At 50.8% G+C, this 13,642-nt stretch overlaps 1 protein-coding gene across 2 annotated transcripts in view; it reads right to left on the bottom strand.

Annotated features, from left to right (window-relative positions):
• Window positions 1-6,185, bottom strand: part of MAGI3 (membrane associated guanylate kinase, WW and PDZ domain containing 3) — a 73,258-nt gene extending 67,073 nt beyond the window's left edge. For both annotated transcript variants that reach the window (XM_082494417.1, XM_082494418.1), the window contains exon 1: window positions 5,832-6,185. In XM_082494417.1, the coding sequence (XP_082350543.1) occupies window positions 5,832-6,153 (322 nt within the window). In that variant the 5' untranslated portion in view covers window positions 6,154-6,185. The remainder of the gene's footprint in view (window positions 1-5,831) is intronic.
• Window positions 6,186-13,642: the final 7,457 nt, after the last annotated feature.

Genomic DNA, 13,642 nt, shown 5'->3' with positions numbered 1-13,642 from the left:
CTCTCAGACTGCTATAGGATGTACCACTGCTAGCTACTGCCAACGCTTCAGAGAAATGACAGCCTCCAGCAGAAGCATTTCTTGTTCAGTTTCCTTTTTCAGGACTGCACATTTGTCTTCTGCCCAGTTTCATGAAGCCGGGATACCCTGCACATTCATTACAGCAACCTGGTACGTTATGGGCTTTTTGTAGTGCGGTAAAATGAACCAACCTCTTCTGCTCTTGTATCAAACCGGATCGGTTCCCCACGCGCTCTCCAGTGGGGAGGGCAGATTTCCACACCAGCACCCAGCAGCACCCACCTAAGGCGCATCAAGGACTGGAGGACCCGAGCTGGCTGCCCCCACTCCTCCGAGGAGCAGAGCAGCACATTAGTCTGTTTAATCACCCAGCTGGCTTACCGCCAGCTTCCACAGAAACACAGAATTAGGGTAATGCCTTTCCTCAGAGAGGCAAAATTATCCTAGTGTGTATTCTGATCTCTGTTTTACCACGGCACATTTAGAATTCATCTGACTTTGCAAAAACAGCCTCTAAGTGTGGCGTGCCCCTCCTCTCCGCCTTAATTGCCAAACATGCAAATGTTTACCCCCACACGGAGGCTTTGTACCTACCTCAAACACAAGAGAAAATGTAAATCAATCTTATATACTCAGCTTCGAGTCTGATGTCTCAAGTGCTGAATCCTGATCTGAGTCACTGTATTTGTCATCACCGTTTTCATTCATTCCGCTTCAGAGAAGGGACCCCCATGCACAAGCCGACTTCTAAACATTGCCATTAACTCCGGTCGCTAACCGAGGCATTAGGGATCGATCAGCATGCACTTGCACAGTCACGTGAGAAAACACATCCAGCAGTAAGCTGTCGCCTTGTAACCCTGCACTAGATTTTGGTCAGGAGAGCATTTTGGTAAGGTGTAAGGCCTTGCTGGCTTCAAGTTCCTCAATTCCCAAGAGCATTACATGATTTAGTGACAGATACTGACTCGAAAAAAGTTAGCTGGGTGCTGACAACTTGAGTGCTACATCCACCAGTCAATCATCTCATTCTCTGCACTAATGCATTGTAATTCAAATAAAGCAATAGATCTGAAGCAGTCAGAGAAGTCATGTCGAAGGGCTGCAGGCTACAGTTGAGTACACACTAAGCAGCAACATGCATCAGCTTTGGGCTGGGGTGCGCTGTACATATTGTAAACCACAGGAAGGACTGCAAAAATAAAGCCCCCGTGAGTTCTGTGAACACGAGCTGCAAAGTCCTCCACGTGCCCCAGCTGGGAGAAAAAACATCAAAGCAGGACCTGACGCCATACTGCAGGCCAGGCAACCCAGGAGATAACGAACAAATGCCCCAATCGGAGGAAGAGCTCCAGCCACGACTGTGGAAGTTCGCCATGAAACAAATACACAGGAAATCAAGGTTTAATAGTGTCAGGAGTACGGAGACTATTAAAAAAATTTAGTCCAAAGGGAACTTTTCATCATTTTAAATCTTGCTCCATTTTTTGATTAAAGATTAGTTTTGACGGAACAGAGCCAACACACATTCTCTCAATAATCAAGGGATAAAACTATGCACTCTGGAAGCATTTCTCAAGTGGAAGAGCTACCAGACTCTGCCCATTTCTTCCCAGATGCTAGTTAGAGTGGCCATGAAACTATAATTGCCACAGAGTAGCTGTATTCATCAAAGCTCCTTAGGGCGCAAGGAAAATGCATTCCTGCCTACATAGTACCTGGCAACTCAGGCTGCAGGAAGAGGAACTTGCAGATAATCATTAATTTTTCTTACTTGAAGTCTGCAACCTAGTTTTGATGTATTTTGGCTACCATGCTGCTACAAAGAAAGAAGGCACTCAAAGTTACATTGATGAGCATTTTAGCAATCAGGCTCACCCGCTCATACAAACATCTTTCTGGCTAAACCCGAATGCAACTAGCAGGCACCTTTAGAGGATGAACTTAGCACTCGAAGACAATGGATTCAACTAAAGCAAGATGCATTAGTTTTTCCTTAATGGAAATAAAAGAAGCTGCAGCAGTGCCAGCTAGTTACAAGGCCAGTGTACTAATCCGAGTAACGTCGGACAGGGAAAGTCCTCGAGCCACATGGCAGCCACTGTTTGGATGCATGTAAGCAGGCGATAAGCTTGAAACCAGCACTTACCCAGCATGGCTAAAATACAAGTGCACTCATTATGATGAGCCGGCCTGTGCTGGCACGCGTGCACATACATACAAATATCACATTGTACAAACCCCCCAATTCCTCTGTACTGCCGTTTTGCTCATCTGATCAAGATGACAATTAATTACACAAAAATAGAGGTTTGGTTATAATCTCAAACATCAACTAGAATGAAGGGGTATCTAACTTTGTTTAGACAACTCAGATCCCAGCATCAGTCCAGGTGTGCTGGCAGAGAGCTCCAGACCAGCCTTCTGCAGGCTCTGCTCTGTCAACCCCTACCGATACTGGCACAGATCATCTTCCCGGTAGCCTGTGCGCACCCGAGCCAGACCTCGACTGCGGCATGGCTGCGGCACTGACGACACTCGTCCCCAGCCTGTGGCACACCGGTCTTGTTCTCCCCCCTCAGAAAGTAAGGGCAGAGCAAGAAAGGGGAGGACAAATTTCTTCGTCAACAAAATGGTCCATCATTTGTGAAGTGCAGTTAACAGATGGCGTTCAAATTAACATTCATATCTTTCAAGTGTCTTATCAAACAAGACTAAACAGCATCTTGAATTTTCCATTTTAAATTTTCTATGAGCTTGCTAGAAGTATCACAGACAGATTTTACTGCTGTCAACTAAAGCTGTTGCTGCCTTTAATGAAGGACTACATCACTACGCGAAATAAAGCCGTCCACTCCCCCGCCATGCTGTTCAAGGCCATTGGGAGACCCCCACAGCCCTCAGCTGGAAGACAGAGCCAGCTCCTAAACACCGAAGTTGCCCTTCTAAAACACAGAGGCAGACCATGAGCATCAAGGCCTTACACACACCCTAAAATTCAGAGACAAGGCGACAAATTCCTCGCTGTCATGGTAGAGACACCTGAAGCTAGATCCCCTCAGACTTCTGTCCCAATAGCACTCGAACCCGAGGAGCCATCAGGCACAGGAACGCCTGCTGGCAGAGGCACTCCGTGCCTTTCAACATGATGATTCGTTTGAGAGGCAGCAGTTTCAACTGGAGAAAAACATGGAAAATGGGACCTTGAAACCAGTAAGGCAATTAAGGGTCTGTGGGAATTCAGACATGGGTGCACCACGGACTGCCAGCTCCCCATCCCTCGCTCCCTTCACCACCACCCGCACAGCCCCACGCATCTTCCCGGCTGCCTTCCGAAGGTCGGCAAGTCTGGACTGCTCGGGATCACACAGGGTAAAAGGGAAGCCAAACTCTAAGTCACAGGGCTTCACAGAGAACGTCTTGTCAACAACTTTCCTAAGGACATATACCCTAACTGGAATACTGCCACTGAGCACTACTGTGGCAATCTTGCAAAAATACAACCAAAAAACCAGTATGCTTTAAAATACTGTATTTAAGGACACCAAAGTAAATTACTGCAAAAATCATCTGATGTGGTAAATATGCTTGCAGTATGTTCCAGTACGGGAAAAAATGCTGGATCTGAAGCTTTGATTTGTTCCAAAAGTTATGTAAAATCAGCATACAAATGCTAGTCCTCTTTTTACAACTCAACCTAGCATTCAGTTTACAAGCTCTGGATGACTATGCCACACAGCACAGGTCTTTGCAAGAATCCAGCAGTAGTTCCCTTCTGCTGAGAAAACCGTTCCTGTATTTTAACCAGTTACCAAACCCACAGGAGAATTCTGCTCTTATCTTTTGGCAGCTGCACTGCCACACAACGCTCACTCGGTGAGAGCCTTTATTCACGGTCGGTTGATATCCCGCTGAAAGTCTATTTGAAAATCCACTACACCAAAACACTTGGATTTGATTAAACCAACCAGTGAACCTTCAAAAACCAACAGACTTGCTTCTAAAAAGCAACTCACTCTCCTCGTTAGATGGTATTTACTCACATGCCCAATAGTTTTGTTCTTAACTACAGTTTTAACCAACCTGCTGGAATAAGAAGTCGGTCCCATTGATCTCCTGGACCCTTTTCCCATTGGCACCATGTTCCCCACCTCCCACCCCTTCCACACCACCCATGATTTAAAGAACAGGCAACACATTGCCATTTAGCACTTCATATCTGGAAGTCCTGATGAACATCATCTGGCTCTGGCTATTTTCTACTATTAATTGTACCAATTTCTTCTAAATCTTTTCTGATAGTTTTAACTTGACAGTTTGAGATATCTCTCTGTTATGGAAAGTCCCAGTACAGGAATACCCCTATTCCCCCCTCCAAGTAAACACAGGAAATTCCTTTGATCTGCTAACTATAGTTTCATCTCCCACAAGCTTTCTCTTTTTAAGAGAGATTTACTATTATTTTCCATCTTAAACAATTTCTTCCTCAATTTTTTATAATCCTCTTATTTTACTTTTAACTTGCAGCTGTTTGGTTTTTTTTCCATTTTCTTCACTCAGATGAGATTTCCAATTTTGGAAATAAAGACATCTTTAAAAGCCTACCAGGCTTCTGTAGGTGTTTTTAAGGTGTGGGTTGTTTTTTTTTTTATTTGTTTAACAGGTGATACACATCAGGACCAACTGCACAGTCTTTATATAGAAGATGACTTTTCATTAGTGGTCAAACAAGGAAAATCTGATTTAAAATATGCATTACCTAAAGACAAATAGCAAGCCAGCAGTTATGAAAGAAGTACAAGACAGGTGTTAAACAAAGACCCTGAGTAAGAAATATACCATCATTTGCATGACTGAAGTCTGTAATCAGTTTGGATTCAGAGAAAGATGGTTTCACCCAAGACAGTTCCTCTATAAGGCATAACGCTCACACCTGGATTGTCTGAGCAGGGAAGCGGTAAATCTGAAGCTCGTTACATAGTGAATCATTAGCTCATGTGACTGCAGGTACCACTATTCTGCATTAACTTGACATTTGACAGGCATGTTGATAAACCACAACTATCTGATATCATTAGTTAATTAGTGTACCCCAAATTAATCCAAACCTATGGAAAAAGCACACCCGGTGGCGTTCCCGGTGGCTGTGAACCATAAGCCCGCGGCGGCAGGGAGGGCCCCCGGCGCTCCCCGCTCCCGACCGCCTCAGCCCACCGCCACCGGCCGCGGAGGAGCGGATCACACAAACACCGCGAAACCCCTGAAACAGCGTTTCTCCGAGCCGCAGATCGCGGGCGCGGACCCTCCGGGAGCGCCGGAGCCCCCCCAACCCTCCGCTCGGCCCCGTCCGCCCCGCCGAGCCCCGCACGTGGGGGTCGCGCCCACGGAACACCCGGGACACAGCGGACCGCCGGGGGCCGGAGCGGCCGCACGGCGGGGGCCGAGGCGGAGAGGGCGGTGACGGCCGGGCCCGCGCCCCGCCGGGACAGCGGCGCCCCCGGGCGAGGCCCCCGGCACAGGGCGCCGGTACCGAGCCGGCGGCCCGCGGAGCCCGGCCCGCTCCCGAGGCCGGCGGTCCCCGACGGGCCGGGGGAGCGAGCGCCGCCCGCCGCCCCCCCACCCCCTCCCCCGCCACCCCGCTCGGCGGAGGCGCCCTCCCGGAGCCGCGGAAACTTTCCCAGCCCGGCACCAGCCCCCCGCCCCCCGCCGCGGCCCTCCCGCCGCCCCGCAGGGCGCCGGCGCGGTTGGGCCTACCCGGGGCCGGCGGGGCGGGCCGCGGGTCCGGCGCGGCCTGCGGCGGCAGAGCTCACCTGGGCGCACGGTCTTGAGGCGCACGGGCTCCCTGAAGTGCCGCACAACGGCCAGCGTGTCGCGGTGCGTGAGGCCGCTCACGGGGGTGCCGTTCACCTCCAGCAGCACGTCGCCCGGCGCCGGCGCCTTGCCCGAGAGCAGCGCGGGGCCCGGCGCGCCCTCGCCGCCCGGCGGCAGGCGGCCCGCCAGGTAGGGGAACTCGCCGCGCTCGGCGCCGCCGCGCAGGAGGTCGGGGTCGGGGCCCGCCGGGCCGCCCCAGGACACCACGCACTCCTGCACCTTGCTCAGCCAGTGCCGCTTCTTCCGCAGCGTCTTGGACATGCCGCACCACGGGGCGCCGCTGCCCGCCCCGCGCCGCCGCTCCCTCCCCGGCCGCGGCTGCCGCCCGACTGCCGCCCCGCCGCGGCGGCGCCCCGCCCGCCCGGCCCCGCCCCGCCGCGCGCGCCCCCGGGGCGCGGCCCCGCCCCCGCCGCGCGCCCCTGGCCTCCGGCCCCGCCCCCACTCCGCCCCGTCGGCCACGGTGGCCACGCCCACCCCCGGCCCCCCGGGGCGGGGCTTGTGCCGTCACGGGCAGCGCGGCGGGCGGGCGGGTCGGGCCTCCTCCGCCCCCGGCCGGGCTCGGCGACCCGCGCCCGGGCCCACAGGGCCGTGCTGCCGGCGGGGCGGGGCGGGGCCCCCTCGGCCGGGAGCACCCCCTCCGTCAGGGCCCCCCCGGGCCTGGCCGGGCAGTGCTGTGTGGTGGCGGTTTGGAGCCCCTCGGCTGCAGGGCGGCCGCGCTCCCCGTACCGCCCCGCAGCAGCCACGGTGCTTCGTACCGTCCTTCCCCTGGCGCCCGACTCCCTGGCTGGCGTGGGGTGTGCGTGCACCCATCTGCCCTGGCGTGTGCACGTGCTGCCTGCACAGAACGCCGCTCCACATGGCCACCGTCGCCAGAGGTGGTTGGTTCACAGCTGGCTCCAGCACGTCGGGCCAAAGCAGAGGTCAAAACAACGGCTACAATTTTAGATACACCCATGAAGACATTTTTTTTCAACTGGAAAACACAAATCCAGTGCGTTTGCTCTCCACATCAGCATTTTCATTTAGCAGTGTGTCAAAGGCTCAGTGTAGCCATTCGCTCTTGCCGGTGCGTGTTACACACCAGGTACGCACGGGGAAAATCGCGGCGTTTGGGAGCGTAGCACGGCTGCTTAACGAGTGACACACTAAAAACTGGTAACTACAGGGAAGTTCATTCAAAATCAATGTCCCCACTGAAAAAGCTGAAAATTAATCCTTGCAAAGCTTTATGGTTCAAATAGAAAATTTCTCTGCCCAGTCCTCTCCGATTGTTTTTCTCTCGCTCAGAGGCTGAATTTCCACTGCAAAACTTTTTTGACGTCTACAGTGTCTGAGGAGTGTCGGAGGCCCCGGCCGTGCCCGCGGGCTGCCGCCCTCGCTGAGCTGAAACCTGCGCCCTGAGAAGGTGCTGCATTGCCATTGTTTGCAAATAAAGAGGTGTGACTTCGCGTAAGTCAAATACTTCTGTCCTTTGCATGGGAGGAAATGAAGAGGCCGATACCTGCAGAGTCCAAAGAATGTTTGCTGAGTCGTAAAACAATGGATTTTTGTTTCCACTGCTATGTCCCTGTGTTCACCTCGGTTTGCACAACAGACAGAGCACAGTGGAAGTATCACGTTTCAACACGGAATGTTTTGCAATGGTAAATAGCAGCAAGTGGTTAATTTCTGCATAGTACAGAAACCACTGAGAAACCTGCTCATAACAAACACCAGTAACTTCTGCTACTGGGTATTTCCCAGTTCTCACAGATTCCTCTACCTTTAAGGCCTGTTAGCCCATGACTTCTGTCGTAGCTATTAACAAAAAAGCAAGAATGCTTCCAAAGAAGTTAGAAGAACGCCAATTTTATAATAAAGCCATGCTTGCTGGGGTAAAACGATGTAATCTAAACTTGTTTGGGGACATTAACCAAATGCTCCCAATACACCTGAGGGGTAATGCCTCTGGCGTTAATGGAGTTGTGAGGAGCGCAGGTTTAGCTCATTGTGTTTGCGGCTATTCGAGGTGCATTGGGCTGCCTGCCAACAGGCATGGATAAAACTGCCAGAGATAAATTTTCTTTCAGGCTTGCAGAATGGCAGCAAGAAGGCTGAAAGCTTTGTGGCATTTGCAGTCTGGACATTAAAAGGGGCACTGTCACGTTATTTAAAACCAACCTTCAATATTTTACACAGGAATTGTGACACCAGGCATGATCCGTAATTTAGGAGCCGCTGGCACTGGCCCGTGCCAGATGTTCCAGAGAATACACGCAATCGTATGTAGACAGCACGGACATCTCAAGGAGGAGATGAGTGTCCCTTTGGCTCCGGGGTTAGCAGTTTATCCACCGCCCTAACAGGCGGCTTGCCCGCCCTAATCTTATGGAAATGCAACTCAGCCTTTTCACTGGCTGAGACTTTCAAATCTCGGAGTGAGATTCCCCACAGTGTTTACACACCTGAAATGGGGGACAACTTCAGAAACGCTGACTTGACATCCTAGCTAATAACACTGATAACAAAAGCAAGTCATAAAGCTTCTGTTCCTTCCATGAAAGCCCTGTTGTCTTTAGCAGTGTGCTTCAATATAAATTTGAAAGCCAAGAAAAGCTGCCTAATCCATTGTAAATTTTATGAAGCTCCCCACCTCCGCAATGCCGGGAAGTTCCGCAGGTTGGTTACCCATTGTATGAACAATAAACCTCTTCTGCAGCTGCCCGTTTACCTTTCAGGCTGATTGTATTCCGAGAGAGCAAATCGCGTTGAATGTATTTATTTTCTCAGCATCACTCACTAATCACCTGTCTCCTCTCCGCTCCCCGGGGGGTGTGGATGCAGTGGCAGCATGTGCAAACCCCGTGGACGTGCGAAGCCTCTCTCAGGGGGTGCCCGCAGCCCACAGGGCTCCCTGGGGCCTGGGGTCCCCGCTGTCACCTCTGCCGGGGTCGCTCTACCCTTCGGGTTGGGTGTTGCTGGCGGTGAGGGCAGCCCCCCCGGCCACCCTGCGGTAGCCCACCCCACGCAGCACGTCTCACCCCACAGGACCTGCTTTATTGTTCCGTCATGAACAAACTCTGAAACGTGAACAAACTGCTTGGGAACGGACAGACAATTTTAATTCTCATTTATGCCACAGGACGAGGAATGCGTTCGTCCTGCTTTGCTTCCTCCCGCCTCATTACTGACTGCGGCTCACGCACATGTGAAGTGTCTGCACCACCTCGCAGTGATCAGAAGGAGTGTGCTCTCACCGCCACCAGCCCCGGCCTACCCCGGTGTGAAGAATCGGGTGTTTACGGAGTGAAATCTCGGTGAGCTAAAGGGGCCATCGAAGAGACACCCGTGCTCCAGCGTCTCCGGCACATTGCCTGCTGTGCCATAGCAGCTGCCATCCCTCTGCTGTTGGCATCAGCACCTGTACAGATGCCATGAAACGGGTGCTGAGCTCTGCCACGTCAGAACTAAGGAAATAAACTGCCTCCAGACAGCGCGACTTCTTGGTAGGCAGGGAAGCAGAGTTTGTTTATCTCACTGCCAAAGTTCAAAGGCAATCAAAACAGCAAAAACATGTCAGAGTGCTGTTTAATTAGAGCGTGAAGACACACTTTCTCAGAGAGGACAGAAAGGGAATTGTGGTGTCACATTTGGACTCCTCGCGAGTCCTTCTCCTCACATCCAACACTTGCACTGCAACTGTCCGTGCTACACGCACGGGCCCGTGCTTAAAGGAAGGAGAGCAAAATACTCACGCAACACGTGCACACACAAAATAAGAACAATTCGTCCTCAGCAAGGATGACATGAAAGCAAGTTGCACCAGCACAGAGCAACGTGCAGACATTTGTACGTGTAGAAGTGCACTACTTTCTATCCTCCCAGGGACAGGGCACGCAGGAGCTCCGACTGTCTCACAACAATGCTCCCTAACCTCAATGCTGTTAAGGCTTTTCGGAGAACCAGCGGTGATGGTCAACTGGACTGAATTAACTGAAAATGAAAATAGTTGCCAGGAAGGAGCAGTAGGCGCAGCGTTCCTTCCTAACAGAAGCACTCATCTCAAACACGGGGTAACAAACTATTCAGTAAGCGCCGTGCCTCTAAGGAAGCATAAACAAATCACTGTTGGTTAAGAGTGGTTCAAAGCCAGGCGTTTGCTGTTCTGTGGACAGACATATCCAGGAATGTCTATTTGAAAATTGTGTGACCCTAAGATACAGTTATCTGAGAACAAACTTTTAAACATGTCATAAATTAACTTGTACAGGAGCAAAAGCTGCCGTGCAAGCAGATCTTACCAGGAATTTCATCAAGCTCCAAAAAAGCTTAGAGAATAAACCCAAGCCTTAATAGAGATCTGTGTTGACCTGGGCTGACTAAGCCCTGGTGTCTGGACTCCTCACCTGGAAATGGAAAAAGTGTCGGCCCCAGCAGGCTGTATCAGTATCAATTAATGCTGTATCGGTATCAATGAATGCTTCACCGATACAAAGCCGCTCCGAAAATCGGTCTGTATTTAATAGACGCATCGGCACAGCATGCAAATGAGATGCAATACCAGCAAGAATAGCGCTCACGCAGCATTATGTCCTTCTCTCCTCTCTCTGTCCCCCTTCCACAAATAATAAACCACCCTTGAGCGATGCAGATATTAACCAGTGATCACTACATGCGACAGGCCTTGAATGTCTCATAAATAACCATGCAAGGTTTTCAAACAGCAGGAGCATCGGTCTGGGAATTTACTATGTTTTGACCAAGACTTTATGGTAAATTCATTTGAGTCAGATCCTTTGTATGCCTCCACTTCCCAGCTACACATTCAACAATATTTCATACCTGAAACACCACAAATTCCTTCAAACTAATGCTCATAAAATGAAAGAAACCTCCATGGAGGGGGGCTGTGTGTAGGCAGATCCCTGCAATGGAGAACATGAAAAGAAATGACCCCAAATGGTTTGTTTGGCCTGATGTGCGCATCTGCCTACAGGTTGAAAGCCTGGACAACTGTCGAGGCTGCTCCTGACCTGTGTCGGACACACTCTGAACAATGACAGCAGTGTTTAGTTACCCTCAAGCTGGCAAAAAAATAAAAGGGGGGGGGGGAGAAAAACAAACAAGGCACTGCTGGAAGAGGGGAAATAATTTCCATCAGCAGCTGTAATGCGGGTATGTACAGAGCACAGAGTAATACGTTCTCAAGCACTTTTCATCTACTTTGCTGTTTCCTGTGCAGTTCACCCTCAAGAGTCAAAATTTCCAGAATAACAAAAGGTAAGTACAGAGATTGCTCCACGTATGCCTGCTGCAAGAGCGGCTGGTTGCTGCTGTAGCTTTCTGTAGAAGAGTTAACAAGATGATCTAAGAGGACTTGTCAAAGTGAATAAAGCAGCAGCCTATGCAAATACCCCTCAGCCGCTCGCTCTGGGACGCACACGGAACGTCTGCAATGCAATGTGATCAAGCACTGCAGATGCCGATTAATGCAAAGTGGGGATAAAGGCCCAGCCATACCGTGAACCGAGAGTCACGCAGTCACAGGGAATCGCAGCTAAGCATGGGTTTGAAGTCTACATACTGGATTTAGAGCCTAAAAGTAGTAATGGAGCGTTTAAGTCTAGATCTAGAGCTTAGTGCTTTGCAGACAAATCAAGGCTGGAGAAAACCAGTGGGATGCTGTGGGATGGCTCGGGGAGGCACGCAGGAGCAGGGGGTTCGGGCGGTTCGGTCCCCCCTTTGCCGTGCTGAGGCACTGGGACCATTTCCCAAGAAGCCACAAGGCTTTTATCGTAGGCCCGTACTCTGCTACAGCAGAAGTCCTCTCCTCTTTCTCGCGCGTCAGTGCAGAGGACGGATCGCTGTTACTGAGTTCGTTGTCTGGCAGTCGCTGCGCCGACCGCAGGGTGCCACGCTGGCTCGTGGGTGCCACGCTGGCTCGTGGGTGCCACTGGTGAAGAGCAGGCGGTTTGCAGCGATGCCCTCAGATCTGAGCGCTTCTGAAGTCTGCTGCGTGCCGGGTTCATTGAGGAGAACCTTTACTCCCTACAGCACTGCCGTGCGCTGTATGGTTTAGGCCGCTGCAGCTGAGGACTTGAACCTTTTGACTTGGACCAGGCAATTTAGGAACTGAGAAAAAGGACTCGTTTCTTGCTCTTTTAAGCTAGGCTTGCTTGTTTGTCTACTTGCGTATGGGAGGGAGGGCCTTTTGTCTGTGAATCCATAATCATTCATAGGAACAGGATTACCTGTTGCGAATGTTTCCTCTAAAGAGCTTATCTAAACCAAATAAAATTCAACCGCAGTTTGAAGTACTACTTCTGGTACACTATTTAGAGCATTTATCAGAAACAGCAGAAGCTCTTGGTTTGATGATATTTTACCGTGTTCATCAATTCAGCCATTTGGGTGTGTTTCGGATCGTCACCCACTGAAATCCCTTGCTTGAACCCTCTCCCTGGTGTCAGCCTGCTTCACCAGCAGCCGAGTTAGCATCTGTAAGCGGTTCGGCTCTGTCAGTGGTTTTACATCTTTAATAGGATCTGAAATATCTGTAGCAGCCTTGTCAAGTTTTATAGCCGTGTTCACAGGGATTTGGGATAGCTGACATGGTCCAAAAGCCTATCCCAGTCTCTGCCTGATAAATGTAATCCCCAGCCCCGCTCTGATTCCTGCTCCTTTTCACCCGCCACTTTTTCTCTCCCAACCGGTATCGCTGCGCGAGCAGCTGGGGAAGCAAGGGGGAGCAGGCCAGGCTCATGCGGCGGCCGTGTCCGTACAGGCAAACTGCCCTGGAAAACCCAGGGGAAAATCCTGTTTCTCGAGAGCAGATGCCCACTCCTGTAAGTGATTGCCTTCCGGGACCCCGAGAGCCCTACAGCTATCTGCAGGCCATACTACAGCCTGCTCGTGTCTTTCAGAGACAAACCGTTTCTATCACAGCAGCGAAGGTGGGTTTGAACCAGGCGGAGGGGTGAGATGCTGTCCTGCCTCGCCGGCTACACCCATCCTACTGAAAGAGGAGCTGTTGGGGGGTTGAGCTGGCACAACACGCTGACAATTTCCTTTATTTCTAGAAAACAGGACGAAGGAGGAGCAATGGAGAGTTGGGACCAGAAAAACACATCTCCTGCCCGTCCTGCGTTTGGAAGGAGAGGTGGTTGCCTGCCTCTGCGAGCTGCAGCGTGCGCGTCAGCCCCCCCCGGGCTCGCTCCCCCCTCTCCGACGGGCTCAGGCTATCACAACCAGCCCTTTGTTTTGCGGCTATTGTACCCATAGCTGGCTTTGTCACTTGGAGGAGCTCTTCCAACCGCACTAGCATTTCAGAAAGCTTCGTTTGAGCAAATAAACCTTGCCCAGCTGAAGAAGGGTGGCTGCGTTCATTATTCCTAGCAACACGATAATTCATATATGATTACATTACTCTGTACAAAGCTATATGATTAATACATTTCTTGTCTTTCCCTGATTAGTATTTAAGCGGCAGCAATGACATGCAAGGGGTTTTAGAGACTTATTTGGAAAAGACTGTCCCCATTCTTCCTTTTTTAATGTTAATAATGTAGTTAGAGTCTCAGTAGATCTGTCATAAAAAATATTATCAAAGGAACCAAGATAAGTGCAGAATTATTTGCTGTTCCAAAAATCCAGACATATCACAGAAAGCAATAATAACACAAAATAACTTTGATAAAAGTTTTAAAGAAAGCTTTTTTTACAGCCCCAGCAGTAATTACAGCTCATATTGAAATAAGCTTCTTACAGTGGC

The sequence above is a fragment of the Vanellus vanellus genome (genome assembly GCF_965231255.1).
Source record: "Vanellus vanellus genome assembly, chromosome: 23".
NCBI classification, from domain to species: Eukaryota; Metazoa; Chordata; class Aves; order Charadriiformes; family Charadriidae; genus Vanellus; species Vanellus vanellus.
Note: the sequence above shows the minus strand (reverse complement) of the source record. Positions and strands in the feature narration are given on the sequence as shown.